This window comes from Oncorhynchus kisutch, linkage group LG1 (genome assembly GCF_002021735.2).
Source record: "Oncorhynchus kisutch isolate 150728-3 linkage group LG1, Okis_V2, whole genome shotgun sequence".
Classification (NCBI taxonomy): Eukaryota; Metazoa; Chordata; class Actinopteri; order Salmoniformes; family Salmonidae; genus Oncorhynchus; species Oncorhynchus kisutch.
Window position 1 is genome coordinate 17,584,255 of NC_034174.2, and position 21,402 is coordinate 17,605,656.

The 21,402-nt window shown below is 46.1% G+C and overlaps 1 protein-coding gene and 1 pseudogene across 7 annotated transcripts in view; both read left to right on the forward strand.

Moving 5' to 3' along the window:
• The window catches only part of LOC109898255 (ras association domain-containing protein 5), a 48,304-nt gene extending 34,583 nt beyond the window's left edge, over positions 1–13,721 (forward strand). For 2 of the 7 annotated variants that reach the window (XM_031789552.1, XM_020493162.2), the window contains exons 3-6: positions 9,946–10,059; positions 10,176–10,515; positions 10,632–10,747; positions 10,927–13,721. In XM_031789552.1, the coding sequence (XP_031645412.1) occupies positions 9,946–10,059; positions 10,176–10,515; positions 10,632–10,747; positions 10,927–11,070 (714 nt within the window). In that variant the 3' untranslated portion in view covers positions 11,071–13,721. Of the gene's footprint in view, positions 1–303; positions 1,528–9,945; positions 10,060–10,175; positions 10,516–10,631; positions 10,748–10,926 lie in introns of those variants that run through there. The other 5 variants (XM_031789646.1, XM_031789766.1, XR_004202978.1 and 2 more) reach the window with 4 other exon arrangements.
• A 1,797-nt stretch (positions 13,722–15,518) lies between these two features.
• On the forward strand, positions 15,519–21,179 carry LOC109898247 (serine/arginine-rich splicing factor 6-like; annotated as a pseudogene).
• Positions 21,180–21,402: the final 223 nt, after the last annotated feature.

The following is a 21,402-nucleotide window of genomic DNA, read 5'->3' on the forward strand; positions in this document are numbered from 1 at the left end:
ATGTTTACATTGCCAAGGCAAGTGAAATAGATTTTAAACAAAAGTGAAATAAACAATACAAAAATATCAGTGAACATTACACACTTACAAAAGTTCCAGAAGAATAAAGAAATGTCATTATGTCTATATGCAGGGTTGTAATGATGTGCAAATAGTTAAAGTACAAAAGGGAAAATAAATAAACATAAATATAGATGGAATTTACAATGGTGTCTCTCTCTCTCTCTATTAGAGGAAGTGGCTGGGCTGAGCAGGGTGCCTCTCTCTCTCTCTATTAGAGGAAGTGGCTGGGCTGAGCAGGGTGCCATTGCTTGCAGAATGAGAAGGAATAGAGGAGGGAATGAGAGGAGAGGGTGTTTGTGTAGCTCGGCAGAGAGAGAGAGAGATCTACAGCTTTTCTGCCTGTCTCTGTGAAACAGAGAGGAGAAGAGTAAGGTCTTCTCGTTCACAAGCTTATCTGTGTGTGGCTGCAGATGAACTTGCAAATGTCAGATGCCTGCAGCAGCCAAGGTTTCTTCCCAAGAACCAGGGACACTGCAGCACAGGGACACAGCAGCACAGGGACACTGCAGCACAGGGACACTGCAGCACAGGGACACTGCAGCACAGGGACACTGCAGCACAGGGACACTGCAGCCTGCCCTGGAGCCACTGACCTGAACTACAGCTACCGGAGTGTGTTTGTGTGTGTGAGAGAGAGCCTGTCAGAGTAATTGATGTGTGAGCGTGTGCCTGTATGGCTAAGCAGCAGTAGCCTGCTAGAGTAATTTGTGTGTGTGTGCACTCTTTCACGGCTCTTATCAGCTGTTCAGTACACACGGCGGTAGGGTAGGAGGGGGTTGAGGAAGAAGTGTGTGTGTGTGTGTCTGTGAGGCATTCTCAGGTGAGCAGTGCTGTAATTGGAGGCTAAGCTTTGATACTCTGTGACACCGGCATGTGTGTGTGATACCGGTGTCAGAGCACACATGACAGGAGGAAGTGACACAGCTCTACTCGCGCTCTCCGATTTCCTGAAGCCTCTCTGGTGGAACGCTGTACGGACCCAAATCTAAGCCGACCTCCCCTCTCCTCACCTCCCCTCTCTCTTCACCCCTGATCCTGTAGTCCAAGCCTATCTGGATAGCTACAGACACAGGACTGTGAACGACCGGCAGTGGATGCTTGTATTGAGAGAACTGAGCAATACTTGGACTGTGAGCTTTAGTGGTGTGTGTCCATATACTGATCTACCAAGGGACTGGCTGTGGATTCAGAGTGGAAGTGAAGAGCTCTAGGACTGAGCATTGTGAACAGTGTGTGTTACTGAATGCCTCTACAAACAGAGAATCCTCTCCTTGGGAACAATCAGAATTCCTCCTGCGGCTCTGCTGGGTGTCTATAGGCAGCCGAGGGCTCGTATTTAACTCCTAAATGACTGGCAGCAACAGCATGAGCAGCGGCTACTGCAGTCTGGACGAGGAGGGCGAAGACTTCACCTTCTTCACCGCAAAGACCACCTTCTTCCGCCAGCCTCCAAAGTTGGTTAAGGTACGACACAGATAAAGAGATGGAGGGAGGGGTTGTGTCAGTTTTGATGTCAACAATATTCAGCTGAAAAAGGAGAAGCGTTGAGCTAAGAGGAAGTAGGCACTAGAGTTCTTCACAGGTCCAAAAAGTTCCAAAATGAGCCTGGGGCTTTGCATAAATATTTTTGGGAAATATAGAGACCCGTTCTGAATGGACCTGAGGACAACTAGCGAGGTTATTTATCATCAAATATGATTACGTAGTACCTGTCTTGACTACATCAAATGTTAGCTAGCTAGGCTAACTGAGGTTGCAGTGCATGTGCTTTCTATCCTACAGTTACAAACCACAACAACTCCATTCAGAATATGTAGCAGCCTGTTGGCTCCTGGTTGTTGTAGACTATCCTTCTCCTTTCACTTTAATTCCGTCCTTTTTAATTGCATCTTCCATTGATTAGATATGTCCTATCTTTTGCCACACAAGGAACAAGGCAATATGGCTGTAGCCTATTGCCGCTTTGATGATTGGCCAACAACAACAACAAGCTCCACTCTCGTGAAAAGCAAGAGCAGTAGTATAAATGATAAACTGTCTACTGCAGCAGTCATGTTCGGATCTGTGCGGTCCCTTCCAGATAAGTCAGTTAAAGTTGAACATACCTGAGACAATCATATCAGATCCAACCCAGACATTATTTAGAATTCTGGATCCAGACCCACTCGGGTCCGGCATCGTGTCTCGGTATTCGGGTGGACCCTTGAAGACACACCTCACGCCTGTTTTACTGTGTGTGTGTGTACATGCATGCTTGCATGTGTGTAACAGTATTGCTGCCATCCATCTCCTCGCCCCTACCTGGGCTCGAACCAGGGACCTTCTGCACACATCTACAACTATCTCCCACCAAGCATCGTTACCTATCGCTCCACAACTACTTCACGGTCTCAGAGCGAGTGACGTCACCGATTGAAACGCTACGAGCGCGCACCCCACTAACTAGCTAGCCATTTCACACCAGTTACATGTGTGACAGAGATCCTTCTGCCATATCATCAATCAGCTATCCATGCAGCCTTGTAGGAGCGAGACCTTCTAGGTCAGTTTTTCATGACTTAGTTCTGAAAGGGCTGTATAGGAGCAATATGTTAATGGTTCCATCAGCTGTTGTCGTTGTTTCCTTAGTAACAGGATAGTTAGTTCCATAGTCACACACCTGTCCTTGATTGTGAGATTTTCTTAAGGGCTCGCTCTCTCTTTCCCTTTCTCTTCCCTTAGAATAGTTCAGCTGGACAAGGTAACCGTAGCAACAGCGGATCTCACTGATTCTGCTTTGAGTTAGAACTCCACAGGACACACATATACACACTTTAATTTTTACACAGCGGTGGTGCCGTCTTCCGCCAGAGAGGGGAATGTTTGAGGCTTGTTTGTTTGTTCATATGAATAGTAATCAGTAATCAGTTGTATAACATAGCTGCAGATTTACAGAATAGTAGGTACTACCAGAGCCATGGATTTAAATCAATGGCACTGGGTTCAACATGTTAGTGCAGAAAACGCCTCCACACTCTACTCTCACACACCCACTGGGAGACTGTTCTCAAGGCTTTTAATGGACTGCATTTCCTTCTCTCTCATACTGTACACACTCGTACATCCACACACACCCACACATACAAACATACACCTACACACACACATATTGCAGCGTATGGAGGGAAGTGTTGCTGATTAGAACAGAGGGCATAGAGATTCTGTTGTTTTAGAATCAATCATACACTTACACAGACACTTACACAGACACTTACACAGACATTTACACAGACACTTACACAGACACTTACACAGACACTTACACAGACATTTACACAGACATTTACACAGGCACTTACACAGACACTGACACAGACATTTACACAGACACTTACACAGACATTTACACAGACACTTACACAGACACTTACACAGACACTTACACAGACACTTACACAGAGGCCTGTCAGTGTTATCTTAATACCTGCAGTGCCTCTGCTCTCTGGTTTGGAAAGATCACAGTCACAAAATAATTCAGACCCGGCCCGTGTTTGTCTGTTTGTGTAGTTTGGGTTGTCAGGGTGGAGACTCTTGTAACGCAAAAACAAAGGACCCAGTCCTAAACCATGACTGAAAGGTACCAATTCCCCATATACTGCAAGAATAATTGCTGTGCTCTAGTACTTCTGTAGAAGCAGTCGCCCTGTACAGGAAAACCACCCTGTCACCCACTAGCGATTGAAAATAAAAACAGACACGCAAATATATACGAAAACCACAGTCTTCCTGTACTCTCTGACATAATCCACTAATGTTTGTGTTGCAGGGGCGGACTGGGACTGAAAATCATCCCTGGCATTTTTAAAACACCAGGCCCCCGTTATTAGCCAGCTAAGGATAATTTTGCGCTAAAAGCCCAAGTTAGACAGGCCCACTGGGCTAAAAATTGACCTTCCCATCTGACATTTGCCCGAAATGCCAGATGGGCAGTCCTCCCCTGTGTGTGTCACTTTACTCTTCCTGTTGTCTACAATGGCGCCAGCCACATACCTGGAATCAGCTATCCAAACCCTGACCATAATGTGGGAAACCCTACGTCAGGATCTAGGGCTGTTTTCCTCCTACTCCCAGTCCTACTATTATTCCTCAGACATTATATTATATTTAAACATATAAACATATATACACTAGGGTTCATTTTAAAAGGCTAATTGATCATTAGAAAACCCTTTTGCAATTATATTAGCACAGCTGAAAACTGTTGTTCTGATTAAAGAAGCAGTAAAACTGGCCTTCTTTAGACTAGTTGAGTATCTGGAGCATCACCATTTGTGGGTTTGATTACAGGCTCAAAATGGCCAGAAAAACACCAGTCTCAACATCAACAGTGAAGAGGTGACTCCGGGATGCTGGCCTTCTAAGGCAGAGTTCCTCTGTCCAGTGTCTGTGTTCTTTCGCCCATCTTAATCTTTTATTTTTATTGGCCAGTCTGAGATATGGATTTGTCTTTGCAACTCTGCCTAGAAGGTCATCATCCTGGAGTCACCTCTTCACTGTTGACGTTGAGACTGGTGTTTTGCGGGTACTATTTAATTAAGCTGCCAGTCGAGGACTTGTGGGGCGTCTGTTTGGGTGTAAAGCAAGGAGAGACACAGAGAGAGAGACTGTGTGTGTGTATATTTGTGCCTGGTGCTTTCTGATCACAGGAGAAGAGAGTGGGATGAGGGTGCAGATATAACACTGGATAAAAGTATGAAACCAGAAGCATGCACCACGAAACACAAACACACACACACACACACACACAAACATACACACACACACACAAACACACACACACAAACACAAACACACACACACACACACACGCACAAACACACACACAAACACACACACACACAAACACACACACACAAACACACACACAAACACACACAAACACAAACACACACACAAACACAAACACACACACACACACACACACACACAAACACAAACACACACAAACACAAACACACACACAAAAACCACGTTCTATGGTATCTGCCTTCTGGAAAAGAGGAAATGAGGCATGGGTTATAGCTTCCACATGGAGTTGTGCCTTTTCCTCACCACACTCTCATCTCCCAATCTTTCTCCATCCATCCCTCCCTCCCTCTCTAATGTAATCTTCACTGCTCATTGTTATCTCAGCTGTGACAGCTCATCTACAGTAGTTAATTTGGCTATCAGAGAGATGGGGAGCTAAGTGTGTCTCCTCTCCTGTGTGCTTCCTCTACCGCAGCAGTCTGCTCAGGGATCAATGGTTTGGTAAACCGCCATCATACCGCAAGAGGAATTTGGTGTTGCTACGGTAAAGATGACTTGTCGAACTGACGTTTCTGAGACGCAGTCTGAGAAGAGAGTGCAGCTCGGGTTAGAGTTAGGTAGTCAAGTATAGTGACGCATGTGCTCACAGACACTTAAAGGTCTATCTATTTCACAATGTTTTCTTTTCTGGTGCCCTTCTATGACACTGAAGTGCTGTAACTTTCTGTATCACTTTTTCACTTCACTTCACGGTTGTGGGGAAAGTTGAGTAAAGGTTGAATGTGTTTGGTGCAGAGGCTACAGTAAAAGGCCTGAATCTGTTCGTGGTGTTTCTGGGGTGACACTGTGTTTTCCCATCGAGGGGTTCTAGAATGTTCCCTAGCTGTGTGAAGTGTAATCTACTGGTCTGTGCTGTGTCTGGAAGTATGTGTTTAGAGGTCTCCTCTGTACCTCTTGTAAAGCTAAACCACCATGCCGCTCAGACAGTTAAGGTCAGACAGTTGTCCAGTCAAAACAGGACAGGCCATGGATTGTGTGTGTGTGTGTGTGTGTGTGTGTGTGTGTGTGTGTGTGTGTGTGTGTGTGTGTGTGTGTGTGTGTGTGTGTGGTGTGGTGTACCCCTGTGTCAGTGTGTTTCTGAAAGCTAGCACCCTCTGCTGTTTAGAGTGATAGCAGCCGAATGAGGGGAATCGTCATGAAACCATCCGAGAGGAAGTCAAGGTGTCCTCGGGCCTAAGTCAAAATGACTGCTCTCTTTCTCAACTTTGTTGAGAAACGTCCACTTGCGTGTGTGTCAAAGGCTGAGAGCATCTGCTCCTCCGCCCGCTGTGACATCCCCCTGAGTGATCACATGACCTTCCCTGTCTGATCCTGTCAACGTGAGAACACCAGCAACATCTCATGTGTGAGCCATGTCATGTGCACTTTCCCTGACTGTGGATGTTCCTGGGAGCCCTGTGGGTCTGGTTGTGGGTCTGGTTGTGGGTCTGGTTGTGGGTCTTCTCTCCTGGTTCACTTCCTCTGTCCCTGAGCTCTGTGTGGGTGTGGTGGGCCTTGGACCGGCAAGGGTGAAGGGTCAGTATTATTCTACTACTCCATTGTCACTCTCTCTTCTATAGGAATACACAAAGGGGAGGGAGGGCACTATATTTAGCAGCTAGCAAACATTAAGACACAAACACAGGAATTCCTGAGAGATTTGATTGTTTTCCAGAACTAAGAAGTAGTGAAGGAGGGTTTTTCAACAGTGACACTTGAATCCACCACACACATTCCTCCAAGCACATCTGTATTCAGACAGATATAGGCCTATGTGTGAGGCAGGTGTGCGTCTTCAACGTGCTTCTCTATGCCAAATAGCAAGCTATAGGAATATGCACACTATCTGCAGACATTGTGTTGCACATAATACAGTAATAATGCTGTGCCAATCCTCTAGCTTCTGTGTCACAGGGATTTTCATGCTGTTTCAAGGTATTTGGGGACACCAGGTAGTCTAGCGGTTTAAGAACATTGGACTAGTAATTGAAGGGTTGCTGGTTTGAGTCCCCGACCTGAATAGGTTAAAGATCTGTTGACGTGTCATTGAGCAAGGCTCCTGTAAGTCACTCTGGATAACAGCGTCTGCTAAATGACTCGACTGTAAACTGTCTTTGTGTTATAGTGGAGTTTAGTCTCGTGGTCCTTTAGAAATAATCAGTTTCTGACATTTAGACCAGTTTGCCCAAACTCCCTCTGCATTCTCCCTTCATTAACTCTAACTCTTATGTCAAGATGAACACACACACATTAAACCCTGCCATGGAAAGGTGCCGCACACACACTGAACACACACACATTAAACCCTGCCATGGAAAGGTGCCGCACACACTGAACACACACACATTAAACCCTGCCATGGAAAGGTGCCGCACACACACTGAACACACACACATTAAACCCTGCCATGGAAAGGTGCCGCACACACACTGAACACACACACTGAACACACACACATTAAACCCTGCCATGGAAAGGTGCCGCACACACACTGAACACACACACTGAACACACACACATTAAACCCTGCCATGGAAAGGTGCCGCACACACACTGAACACACACACATTAAACCCTGCCATGGAAAGGTGCCGCACACACACTGAACACACACACATTAAACCCTGCCATGGAAAGGTGCCGCACACACAGTGAACACACACACTGAACACACAACAAACATAACTCTCCACCCAAGAAGATGTCCTTATTCATATTCATGGAGGAAGAGAGGAGCAGAGTGAAGAAATGAGAGACAACATCCTGTTCAGACTGATCCTGCTCCCTGTCTCTGCTTATGCAAGCAAAGATATGCTGCACACACACAATGGACAAGACGACTGTACTGAATGAAGCAGACACACTCCCCTCACGCCCTGAGGACTCCCACACATAAATGTATCATTCTCGATCCATCTCTTTTTCTCTCGGTCTTCCCCCCTTTTCTCTCTCTCTTTCTCTCTCTCTCTCTCTCTCACTCACTCACTCACTCACTCACTCACTCTCTCTCTCTCACACACACACACACACACACACACACACACACACACACACACACACACACACACAACCGAAGTCCCAGAAGAATAGAGTGAAAAGGAGGAGAAGAAGCCAAACAGCATCAGAGGATGCATCTAGAAATAACCCAGTCAAACTCTGTGTTGCTCAGCAACCATGCCTCCACTCTTCCCTCCTCATCTCTCCTTCTCTCCCCCATTCTCCCTTCTCTCCCCCAACCTCATGATGAGCGAGTCTCAAGATGAGTCCTACAGTCACACTGCATGGGGGAGGTGGAGGTTTGTGCTTTTCCGTGGCTCTAGCAGTGGGAGAGTTTGGAGATTGGATGGGTGGAGGGAGGAGAAGGAGAGGATGGGTGGAGGAAGGAAAATGGGAGAGGATGGATGGAGGAAGGAGAAGGGGAGAGGATGGGTGGAGGGAGGAGAGGAGAGGAGGAGAGGATGGGTGGAGGGAGGAGAAGGAGAGGATGGGTGGAGGGAGGAGAAGGAGAAGGAGAGGATGGGTGGAGGGAGGAGAAGGGGAGAGGATGGGTGGAGGAAGGAAAAGGGGAGAGGATGGGTGGAGGGAGGAGAAGGGGAGAGGATGGGTGGAGGGAGGAGAAGGGGAGAGGATGGGTGGAGGGAGGAGAAGAGGAGAGGATGGGTGGAGGGAGGAGAAGGAGAGGATGGGTGGAGGGAGGAGAAGGGGAGAGGATGGGTGGAGGGAGGAGAAGAGGAGAGGATGGGTGGAGGGAGGAGAAGGAGAGGATGGGTGGAGGAAGGAGAGGAGGAGAGGATGGGTGGAGGGAGGAGAAGGAGAGGATGGGTGGAGGGAGGAGAAGGAGAAGGAGAGGATGGGTGGAGGGAGGAGAAGGGGAGAGGATGGGTGGAGGAAGGAAAAGGGGAGAGGATGGGTGGAGGGAGGAGAAGGGGAGAGGATGGGTGGAGGGAGGAGAAGGGGAGAGGATGGGTGGAGGGAGGAGAAGAGGAGAGGATGGGTGGAGGGAGGAGAAGGAGAGGATGGGTGGAGGGAGGAGAAGGGGAGAGGATGGGTGGAGGGAGGAGAAGAGGAGAGGATGGGTGGAGGGAGGAGAAGGAGAGGATGGGTGGAGGAAGGAGAGGAGGAGAGGATGGGTGGAGGGAGGAGAAGGAGAGGATGGGTGGAGGGAGGAGAAGGGGAGCGGATGGGTGGAGGGAGGAGAAGGGGAGAGGATGGGTGGAGGGAGGAGAAGAGGAGAGGATGGGTGGAGGGAGGAGAAGGAGAGGATGGGTGGAGGAAGGAAAAGGGGAGAGGATGGGTGGAGGGAGGAGAAGAGGAGAGGATGGGTGGAGGGAGGAGAAGAGGAGAGGATGGGTGGAGGGAGGGAGGAGAAGAGGAGAGGATGGGTGGAGGGAGGAGAAGAGGAGAGGATGGGCGGATGGAAGGGAGGAGGAGGATGGGGGAAGGGAGAACAAATGGAGGAGAAGGGGGAGGGGAGGGAGGACAGGTGGAGGGAAGGGGGAGGGAGGATGAATGGATGGGTGGAGAAGAATGGAGGGGATAGGTGGAGGGAGAGGAGGAGGAGGAGGGATGGAGGACATGTTGTGGGGAGGGAGGATGAGGATGGCTTGGGGGAGGAGGGCAGGAGGATGTGAGGAAAGAGGAGTAGGGCAAGGGAGAGAATGGGAGGGGGAGGGGAGAGGGAGACAAAAATGAAGAGTCACATTCTATAAATGTTATAGCCCAATAGGCAATGTCCAGAAGTGTGTGTGTGTGTGTGTGTGTGTGTGTGTGTGTGTGTGTGTGTGTGTGTGTGTGTGTGTGTGTGTGTGTGTGTGTGTGTGTGTGTGTGTGTGTGTGTGGTGTACCCCTGTGTCAGTGTGTTTCTGAAAGTTAGCACCCTCTGCTGTTTAGAGTGATAGCAGCCGAATGAGGGGAAACGTCATGAAACCATCCGAGAGGAAGTCAAGGTGTCCTCGGGTCTAAGTCAAAATGACTGCTCTCTTTCTCAACTTCCCCCTTTACTGCAGATCCTGTTTCTCACACAGCCTGTTGTCTGTCTCTCTCTGTGTGTTTCAGCAGAATGAGGTCAAAGAGGAACAGGAGGGAGGACCCAAGGCTCTGTCAGAGAAAGAGGTGCGTGCCAGGATAGAGGACTACAACTCTAACGTCTCAGAGAATGGCATGAAACTGGTGAGTGCTACAACACGTTACATATACACATGGGTACTAGTGTGAAGTATTCAATCTGATTTTACCAAAATTGACACACAGGCATCTTACTCTCTCTCACTCTCTCTCGCACTCAGGCTGCTGATGGTTTGTACACTGGCTTCATTAAGGTCCACCTCAGGCTGAGTCGGCCAGTCACGGTGCTTGCTGTGGAGGGTGCGGGATTAGAGGAACTGTCAGGCAAGCCAGACAGACGCGGTCGACCAATGACGGTGTCAGAGGGCCAGGAGGGAGAGGGAGCGGGGTTGAGTGACAAGCGGACGTCGTTCTACCTTCCCAGTGACTGTGTGAAGCAACTCCACATCAGTAGTACTACCACAGTCAGGGAGGTCATACAGGGCCTGCTGAAGAAGTTTATGGTGCTGGATAACCCACGCAAGTTTGCCCTGTACAGACAGACACACCGCGATGGACAGGGTGAGTTATATACAAATATACTTTCTGGTCCTACTGAGTGTAGGTCTGAAGATATCTGATAATATGCTAATAGCCTGGACGTGGAAACTTTTTTCCTTTGCTGTGTGTCTAAGTAGATCTGTTCCAGAAACTTCCTCTGGTGGAGTGTCCTCTCTGTCTGAGACTGGTGGCAGGGCCAGACCCTGAGCTGCTCAGCTTTGTCCTCAAGGAGAATGAGACCGGAGAGGTGGAGGTAAGACAAACACACACACACACACATACACATATGCACACATACTGTGTGTCCTAAAACCATTCTCTTTAATATCACTAATACATCTCTCTCTCTCTCTTTCTCTCTCTCTCTCTCTCTCTCTCTCTCTCTCTCTCTCTCTCTCTCTCTCTCTATTTCTCTCTCTCTCTTCCTCTCAGTGGCATGCGTTTTCAGTTCCTGAGCTGCAGAACTTCCTGGTGATTCTGGAGAAGGAGGAGACTGAGCGTGTGCGATTGGTGGAGCAGAGATTCACAGCTTACCGACAGAGATTGCAGAAGGCACTATGCGAGCATCAACCCTGATCCCTCACCCTTGATCCCTCATCCCTAATCTCTCACCCTGACCCTTCAACCCTCACCCTTCTGTTGACCCAGGGAGAGACAGGAGACCACTGAAGCTCACAGACTACTATTCTCCCCTCATTACACAGTCAGCCCCCCTACATCCCTCCTCCTCACCCCCCTTGAGAAGAGAGGAGGGCTTGAGAAAGCATGGAAAGGGAAAAGGGGACTGATTAAAGGGCGAGTGGGCAGGATTCTGGAACATAATCAGTGTTTCCCTGGGAGGTGAAAGACACGATGAACTGACGGACCCTCTGGGCTCAGATATCTCATTTTGGTCTGACAATGTGACCTGATGGGCCTCCTAATGTTACATTGAATCTCAGTTTGGTCTGATTATGTTTTTAAGATTATACTGCTGCTGCTGCTACTGCAAGTGTTACTTAGTTACTTCCTGATGTATTTACTAAGGCATGAGTCTCACCCTGGTCTATCTGCCCCAGCGCCCCTGCATAAAGATTCAGATGGACTACAACAGACATTACCATTCAAAACAACGCTCCATGGTGGATGGATCATTTGGAATGTTCCATTACTTGATGTTTACGATATCAACTCTCAGGTTGTCCCTGCATGCCTTCTGTCCAGGGTCGAGGGTAGGTTAGAAGGGTAGGAGACGGGTGGGTATGCTTGGGATGGGAAGTGGGGTTGAGATGCTGGGGTAAAGCTATGTTCGTCTTCATCTTCAGACTCCTCTCATATCAGTCCCAGGGATGTCCCAGGGATGTACACCAGTGTTTCTCATAGAACTGCTCTGCTGAGCTATCCTAATTTATTTATCCAGCGCTGAAATAAGCCCTCTATCTCAGGCGGCTAACTTTCACTTAATCCTACATCTCCATCTACCTGGGTAACCATGCTAGTGTGGGAGGTGTTGTGCAGATAGACGTATATACAATAGATAATCTACATCTACCTGGGTAACCATGCTAGCGTGGGAGGTGTTGTGCAGATAGACGTATATACAATAGATAATCTCCATCTACCTGGGTAACCATGCTAGCGTGGGAGGTGTTGTGCAGATAGACGTATATACAATAGATAATCTCCATCTACCTGGGTAACCATGCTAGCGTGGGAGGTGTTGTGCAGATAGACGTATATACAATAGATAATCTCCATCTACCTGGGTAACCATGCTAGTGTGGGAGGTGTTGTGCAGATAGATGGGTATATCATAAATAGATGCTATTCCCATAGACACTAGTCTCTTCAGATAGCCATTGAATACCCTGACTACATTCACATAAACAGAGACATATGTCTTCTGTACCTGTTATTCATTCACCCATCCTACAGAAGCTATGTCTTCTGTACCTGTTATTCATTCACCCATCCTACAGAAGCTATGTCTTCTGTACCTGTTATTCATTCACCCATCCTACAGAAGCTATGTCTTCTGTACCTGTTATTCATTCACCCATCCTACAGAAGCATACCGTATGTATACAATCAGTAGATTCCTTCATTGCATGAATCGTCTGCTGGAGTTTAAAGCATTTACAAACAGTTGATGTTTTGACTCTTCATATACTCTTCACCCTTCCCTCATCAATAAACTCTGACCTTTATCCCCTGAACCCTAACCTGGAAATGTACATTTCTCCTGATGGGAGACTGCTTTGCTGCTGTTCCCAGTGTCTGTGGAGAAGGTATGCAGCTGTAGCTACTGTTGTTAGAGGCCTGTTAGAGCCAGCCACTCTGTGCTGCTGTGACGGGCCCCTGAAGCCCTGCTACTGAGCCGACTGTTACAGGACCGAGTGAATGAGGAACTGATGCTCAAACACTGATTGAGGATCAAAATGTCATCTGCCAGTAGTTGTTCCTGGTCAGTTCATGTAGTTAGGAAAAACTCCTGTTCCTATAGTTCATTGAGCTGACAAACCCCATTCTGGTGATCACACCAAAGTTAAGAGGGACAGGGGCCGTGGGATATGCCTGACTGAAAAGATGACGTATTGTAAGAAAATACTTTTTGCACACTAATTCTGGCCACAGATTGGTCTGCCAGTCTGTATAGTATCCTAGAGAAGGAGCATGAAATTTGTGATTTTTTCATTCATTTTTTAAGGGAAATTGATCATACAATTAATGTTTATCGGAGTGTGATGCATATGTATATATGTAAACATTGGAGGACAAATTATTATTGTTGATTATAACTATTGTTAGTTGAATTGGTGTGTGCGTCTGGGCTGAAGATAAAGGTATAAATGTTATATGATAGTTCATATCTATGTATTCCAGTCAGTCTCTCTCCTCGTCCAAAAGCACATGCATTCCTGATGCTGAGTCCCTTCATCAAGCCTGTTTTATTCCTGCCCTCACAGGGCTTATAGAAGCCACACAAACAGATCTGAGACCAGACTACATGTCAACGATGGAAACCATAAGATTGTGTGTGTGTGTGTGTGTGTGTGTCTTTGTGTGCTTACATCTGCGTGTGTGTTATTTATTTTATGGTTCACCCCCTTCGGCTTGGTGTTAAGTGTCAGAGGATGTGGGCAATCAATGCTTTCCAATAATCTCTTAGTTTGGTTTATCCGAATAATCAGATGTGTATATAGATATCTGTAAAGAAAATGAAGAATTAAATAAATGTCATCCTTTAATGAGTCTCCCTCGTCTCCTTTATGAGTTCATTCTCACTGTTTTCTGTTCCGGAAAGTCCCCATGGGTACACTCATATCATACCTCATGTGTGCTGTTCACTCTGTGCTGCTGGCTTATGTCCCTGTTTATGTAGTCGCCAGGCCAGCTTCCTCTCTGTCGGTGGTGGTTCTGCAACTCCCCAGAGTTCAACCAGCTCCTTCTAAAAGGCCTCTTTTAGTTTCCTTTCCATGAATGAAGAGTCCCAAATGGTTTCCTGTGTGCTCCAGAGGTGTGCTCATTCAAAAGCAGAGTTGGAGAGAAAGTCAACTGTATTATTTATACTATAGATAAGTATATATTTTTTGTGTGTTCGCGGTAACATAAGAAGTGCGCTTTGTGCCTCAAATATTTTGTGTATGGAATGCTTTGTGTATGGAATGTTTTGTGTATGGAATGTTTTGTGTATGGAATGCTTTGTGTATGGAATGCTTTGTGTATGGAATGCTTTGTGTATGGAATGTTTTGTGTATGGAATGCTTTGTGTATGGAATGCTTTGTGTATGGAATGCTTTGTGTATGGAATGTTTTGTGTATGGAATGCTTTGTGTATGGAATGCTTTGTGTATGGAATGCTTTGTGTATGGAATGTTTTGTGTATGGAATGCTTTGTGTATGGAATGCTTTGTGTATGGAATACTTTGTGTATGGAATGTTTTGTGTATGGAATGTTTTGTGTATGGAATGCTTTGTGTATGGAATGTTTTGTGTATGGAATGTTTTGTGTATGGAATGTTTTGTGTATGGAATGCTTTGTGTATGGAATGTTTTGTGTATGGAATGCTTTGTGTATGGAATGTTTTGTGTATGGAATGTTTTGTGTATGGAATGTTTTGTGTATGGAATGCTTTGTGTATGGAATGCTTTGTGTATGGAATGTTTTGTGTATGGAATGCTTTGTGTATGGAATGTTTTGTGTATGGAATGTTTTGTGTATGGAATTTTATAGCCTCTTAAAGGGGTTATCTCTTGGGTTGCCATGAAGTGGATGCAGATGATATACCTGAAGGAGGTGAAGTGATTGGTGAACGTTGACTGACCTGTATAGTGGATGGAGTAAGGAAACCCACTTCGTCCATGGTATTGTTTTTTGATGAGTCAGGCTTTATGAGATAACCTGTAAGAGCTTTTGTGCATGAGAATATCGTATGCCAGTTGAGGTTATATGCTGCAACTGTGGTGGTGAGCATGCGCCTGAGTCCCTGGACTCAGTCTCCCTAGCCTTGTTAGTCTGAAGGAGACCGAGGTTGTTTGGAGCTGGTGAGAAGAGTGGAAGAAGCGAGTGGCGTTGAAGGCGCAATGGTAATTGAGACTGCACCAATGATAGTTTTTTTTCCTCAGCAATTTGAGGATCCTGATATATTTAATGATGGTATTTATGAATAGACAAAGACATCAATCACGTGACACCATTCATTCCTATGTGAAAACTTAATAGCACATTGAAGCCAAATTAAGTGAGTTAAGATGGCATCTCATGGAGAAATAACATGCGCAGTTTGAGCTACTCCAGGAAGTGATGTTCCAGGCTAGCTCTGTGCTGCCTCCTCTCATTGAGTAATGTTGCTTTCAAGACAACTGGGAACTCAAAAAAGGCCGGAAAGTCTGAGATCTAGAAAGATGCCAGAGTTTCCGACTTGGAATTCAGAGTTTTTTCCCCACTCAGAGCTAGTTTCTTTTCCAAGTTCCCAGTTGCCTTGAACACACTGATGTCGGAAGTTTCCGATTTCAGAGTTTCCAGTCGTTTTGAACATGGCATACATAACTCAAGTTGAAGGCCGTCCGGGGTGATGCAGGCTGCCATTAGCAACTAAATTAACCTTATAACTTCTTCTGTGTGTAATTCTAAAATAATCGGTTCAAAGACATACATCGGGTGTATTACTGGTACCACGAGTGTCCTCTAAACATTTTTTTACTCGAAGATTGACATTTTTCCATTCACTATTTTGTGCGATCCTGTTTTCTGCTAACAATGCAGAGGGCAGTCGTTCTCCCCTGGATATATTACATGTGAAAAGGGTAGACTTTGTAGCATTTATTGCAATGCTCATAAACTGCACAGCACAAAAGAAGAAACAACCGGAGAAAATTTGCCGCAGAACGCTTTTTGGGTTGAGCCTGTGTAGGGATGTCTTGAATTGGAATGTGACTGAAGGTTTGGGTAATGACGTTTTTTCGCCCCTTTCACACAATGGGTATGTTTTCTATAGTTTACCACCCGTACAGTTGGTGGCAGAATGCACCTCTAACACTTATTTCCAGACCCACTAATACCATAGAAGAAGAAGAATTTAAAGCACACTTTACGATTAGCTTGAAAAACTCGGGGATATTATTACAAATATTGCCGCGTAAGTACGTCGGCAGATTGAGTTGTCACTGGAGGTGACAGGTTGGTTACTGGAGGTTGATCTGAAGAATGAGTAAGTTAAAGGTGTTAGCTAGCTAACATGGGCGAAATGGCGACTACTGACTGTAGTAGCTAGATTGTCAGCTGTTGTTGACATTTAGCCAACACAGTAGACCTACTGACCCGTCGTCAGCACTGCTCCGTCTTCTCGCTCATGCACGATCTAGTGTTGCAGGTACGGCTTTGTGGAGTACGAGTCATCATTGAGCACGCTCGTGGTCCACGCAGGGGCCGTGGTGGTGGGGGTTATAAGAGCAGAGCTGGACGTAGTAAGTGTACTCTATACATTTGTATAAATGCATCACATTAGACTTTTTTCTCAGGTATGATGACGGGGAGTTCCAGCAGGGGGCAGTAAAGTCATGAACACAACACTTCGATAGCTCTTCCAATGATACTAGATTATTATCTGTGGCTTGCAATTTGGAGGCCCACTGAAATTATAACTCTGTAGCCGTATAAATTCAATTTGAATCAAGCAGAACATTGTTTCAAGTTGTATTAGTCGTATGTACGGGTACACATGTTATCCATCCATCCAACAAAATGCTTACTTGCAGCTTCATTAAATATTAGAAAGTGTTTTGTATGTATGCAGTGTCTTGTTTGCTGAAATTTCCTCTCAAGCCATTGCTGATCTTTTATCCCGTGAAAAACACCATTTGATGCTGTTGTTGAACACACTCAAGTCTTTTTTTTATTTGTGTGTAAACAGCCCAGCTATGATGTAAACTAAAGGATATATGACCATGCAATATGTTCAGGTTATCATTTGACTTCAACATTAACAAAGTCCTTCATGTTTCAATTTGAAAGAGGCCACTGTGGGCATGAGTTCGTATCCCTTGAGGTTAAGAAGGCCACTGTGGGCATGAGTTCGTATCCCTTGAGGTTAAGAAGGCCACTGTGGGCATGAGTTCGTATCCCTTGAGGTTAAGAAGGCCACTGTGGGCATGAGTTCGTATCCCTTGAGGTTAAGAAGGCCACTGTGGGCATGAGTTCGTATCCCTTGAGGTTAAGAAGGCCACTGTGGGCATGAGTTCGTATCCCTTGAGGTTAAGAAGGCCACTGTGGGCATGAGTTCGTATCCCTTGAGGCTAAGAAGGCCACTGTGGGCATGAGTTCGTATCCCTTGAGGTTAAGAAGGCCACTGCGGGCATGAGTTCGTATCCCTTGAGGCTAAGAAGGCCACTGCGGGCATGAGTTCGTATCCCTTGAGGCTAAGAAGGCCACTGTGGGCATGAGTTCGTATCCCTTGAGGCTAAGAAGGCCACTGTGGGCATGAGTTTGTATCCCTTGAGGTTAAGATGACTGGTTAAGATGACTGCCTGTCCCGTTTGGCCTTGGCTTTCACCTTAATGTGTGTGTGACCTTTGACTCTTGGTTGACCTTACCGGAAGCCATGATGACGGCAGCCTTTTGCCAATAGACAAAGGTGATGGTGAGGAATCCCATTGGTTTTTCTGTTTAAAAAAGAAATATCGCAAAAGGTTAAAGCCAAAAAAACATGTATGTTAGCTGACTGTTAAACAAGAGAGCCGTTTGCATCCATCTACAGTGGTAGATTTCCGTCAGCTTCTATGGTATCAGTTGGTAGTCGTAGATACCCCCCTTTTTTAGTATTGTTGTTTGGTTGATGTGATGTTTACTTTTTTTTGTATTTTATACAGCAAAATAAATGTTAAATTGAGGTTGAATCAAGGAAATGGGCATTTCTCTTCTTGAGCTTGTATGCATTGAGCAGGAATGCTGTCCATTCCCTGTGACTGCTTTGATGCTCAGATGGACATTGGCTGAATGTGTTACTACCTCTACCAAGGCAATGTTAGACCACATCACTCATTAGTACAATCGTGTTAGGGAGCTAGTGGCCTGTTGTCCGGACCTATGGCAGTCTCTATGGGGGTACCACAGGGTTCAATTTTCGGGCCGACTCTTTTCTCTGTATATATCAACGATATCCCTCTTGCTGCGGGTGATTCCCTGATCCACCTCTACGCAGACGACACCATTCTGTATACTTCTGGCCCTTCTGGCCCTTCCTTGGACACTGTGTTAACTAACCTCCAAATGAACTTCAATGCCATACAACACTCCTTCCGTGGCCTCCAACTGCTCTTAAACGCTAGTAAAACTAAATGCATGCTTTTCAACCGTTCGCTGCCCGCACCCGCCCGCCCGACTAGCATCACTACTCTGGACGGTTCTGACTTAGAATATGTGGACAACTACAAATACCTAGGTGTCTGGCTAGACTGTAAACTCACCTTCCAGACTCACATTAAGCATCTCCAATCCAAAATTAAATCTAGAATTGGCTTCCTATTTCGCAACAAAGCCTCCTTCACTCACGCCGCCAAACATACCCTCGTAAAACTGACTATCCCCTACTGATCCTCGACTTCGGCGATGTCATTTACAACTGAGCCTCCAACACTCTACTCAGACTGCATCCAGTTTGCTATCACAGTGCCATCTGTTTTGTCACCAAAGCCCCATATACCACCCACCACTGTGACCTGTACACTCTCGTCGGCTGGCCCTCGCTACATATTCGTCGCCAGACCCACTGGCTCTAGGTCATCTTTTGGTCTATGCTATGTAAAGCTCCGCCTTATCTCAGCTCACTGGTCACCATAACAACACCCACCCGTAGCACACGCTCCAGCAGGTATATCTCACTGGTCATCCCCAAAGCCAACACCTACTTTGGCCACCTTTCCTTCCAGTTCTCTGCTGCCAATGACTGAAACGAATTGCAAAAATCGCTGAAGCTGGAGACTTATATTTCTCTCACTAACTTTAAACATCAGCTATTTGAGCAGCTTACCGATCACTGCAGCTGTACATAGCCCATCTGTAAATAGCCCACCCAATCTACCTACCTCATCCCCATATTGTTTTTATTTACTTTTCAACACACCAGTATTTCTACTTGCACACCATCATCTATCACTCCAGAAGTAATTTGCTAAATTGTAATTACTTCGCTACTATGGCTTATTTATTGCCTTACCTCGTCACGCCATGTGCACACACTGTATATAGACTTCCTTTTTTCTCTCTCTTGTGTTATTGACTGTATGCTTCTCTAGTCCATGTGTAACTCTGTGTTGTTTGTGTCGCAATGGTTTGCTTTATCTTGGCCAGGTCGCAGTTGTAAATAAGAACTTGTTCTCAACTGACCAACCTGGTTAAATAAAGGTGAAATAAAATAAATCGGTCCACCTAGGAATAAAAGTCCAAGGACCAGTTCTAGTAGACCCCATGAGTTTTCACCCCCACTGTGCCATACTGACTGACGGTCTTGTCCGTGTTCTTTTAAAGACGGTAGTGGTTACAGCAGCCGAAGCCCCACTGGCTGGGATACATATTGGCCACCTGTACGCACAGAGTACCGCCTTATTGTGGACAGCCTCTCCAGTCGCTGCAGCTGGCAGGACCTAAAGGTGAGCACTGTGTGTCAAGTCTCCGTCTTTCTCTGAAAACGGGTCAGAACAAGTTATTTGTTTCAAGCACAAAAAAAATGTGCCTGTTATTAATTTATACAATATATTTTTGATTGACAGGACTTCATGCGCCAAGCTGGTTGAGGTGACATATGCCGACACTCATAAGGAGTGGCCCAACGAGGGGGTGATTGAGTTCTGCTCCTGCTCGGACATGAGGGCCCTGGACATGCTGGATGGCACCAAAATCAACGGGAGGAAGATCTGCCTGGTGGAGGACAAGCCTTGCCAACGACGCTCCTACTCTGGCAGCTGCTCCTGGTCAGGATAGTCCTGGGCCTACCACATAAGGCAGCCGTTGGGTCCTTATGGCCCTCCTGTGGAAGTGGTGATATGTATAATTTGCTGTTTTTCTAGTACCAAAGCTGATTAGTTATCCAGGCTTACAATGTGTTTGATCTCCCAGGTCTCATAGCAGACGTCACTTTCGCAGCAGGAGCAGAAGTTTTGGCAGCCACTCCAGGTCTTGCTTACGGTAAGAGAACTCCACTTCACAATGCTGGAGTAGCTACATAGATGAATACTTAGTTTATCCCAGAAAGGAAATGTCATTGTAACACAACTAGTTTTAATTTGTGTGTTTGTTCTCCACAGGTCACACTTGTAGTATACACCGCTCTCGATCCAGGTCCAACCAGAAATCACATTCTAGATCCGGGAATTCCCACCTCTCCAAGTCACTCAAATCCCGTTCCAAGTCCCGCTCACATTCTCGCACCAGGAAGTCATGTTCTCACTCCCACAAGTCTCGTAGCTGCTCAGTGAGCCTCAAATCCAGCTCTCACTCCGACGCCCGTATGTCTCGCTCCAAGAGCTAGTCTAAAGTCTAGTCTGAGCAGGAATCCAGAAGCCACTCCAAAGAGAAGTCTGTCAGCAAGAAGTCCTAGAGTCGCTCCCCAACCCCCACAGAGAATGGAAACAGAGCGTGCCCAGTCCGCCTCCAAGTCTCCCTCCCCACAAGAAGACCATCCCAAATCGAAGTACCCCGCCATGCACTCAGTCTCTCGCTCCCCCTCATGCTCTAAATCCTTCTCCCGCTGCCGATCCAGGTTGACCTCCAAAAATGTAATTGCACTTGTTTTAGTAGGAAGTATGGAAGATGGTTTTAAAATAATTTACAAATCGAATGCAGTGTTTCAATTTGCCCCATTATGAGCATTTGGTTTTATTGAAGTTGGGAATGTAGTGCTTTTTAACATTGTTTTTAACTTTGCATGAGAACCAGGATGAAAGATTGTAGATTGCTGTGGAACGCATTGTAGAGGAATTGTTCTCAATTTCCTTATCTGTATGAGATTGCTTATGCTTCATGTTATAGGTACTGGTTGATGTTTGTTTCAAGAGGAAATTATTGATTCTTATTTGTAATCTCTTCCTCGCCATCTTCTGCATTGCTTTGAAACTCTCCTTCCAGACCCACATCAAACATCTCCAAACAATCCAAAGTTAAGTCTAGAATTGGCTTCCTATTTCGCAACAAAGCATCCTTCACTCATGCTGCCAAACATACCCTTGTAAAACTGTCCATCCTACCAATCCTCGACTTCGGCGATGTCATTTACAAAATAGCCTCCAATACCCTACTCAACAAATTGGATGCAGTCTATGACAGTGTCATCCGTTTTGTCACTAAAGCCCCATATACTACCCACCATTGTACCTGTACGCTCTCGTTGGCTGGCCCTCGCTTCATACTTGTCGCCAAACCCACTGGCTCCATGT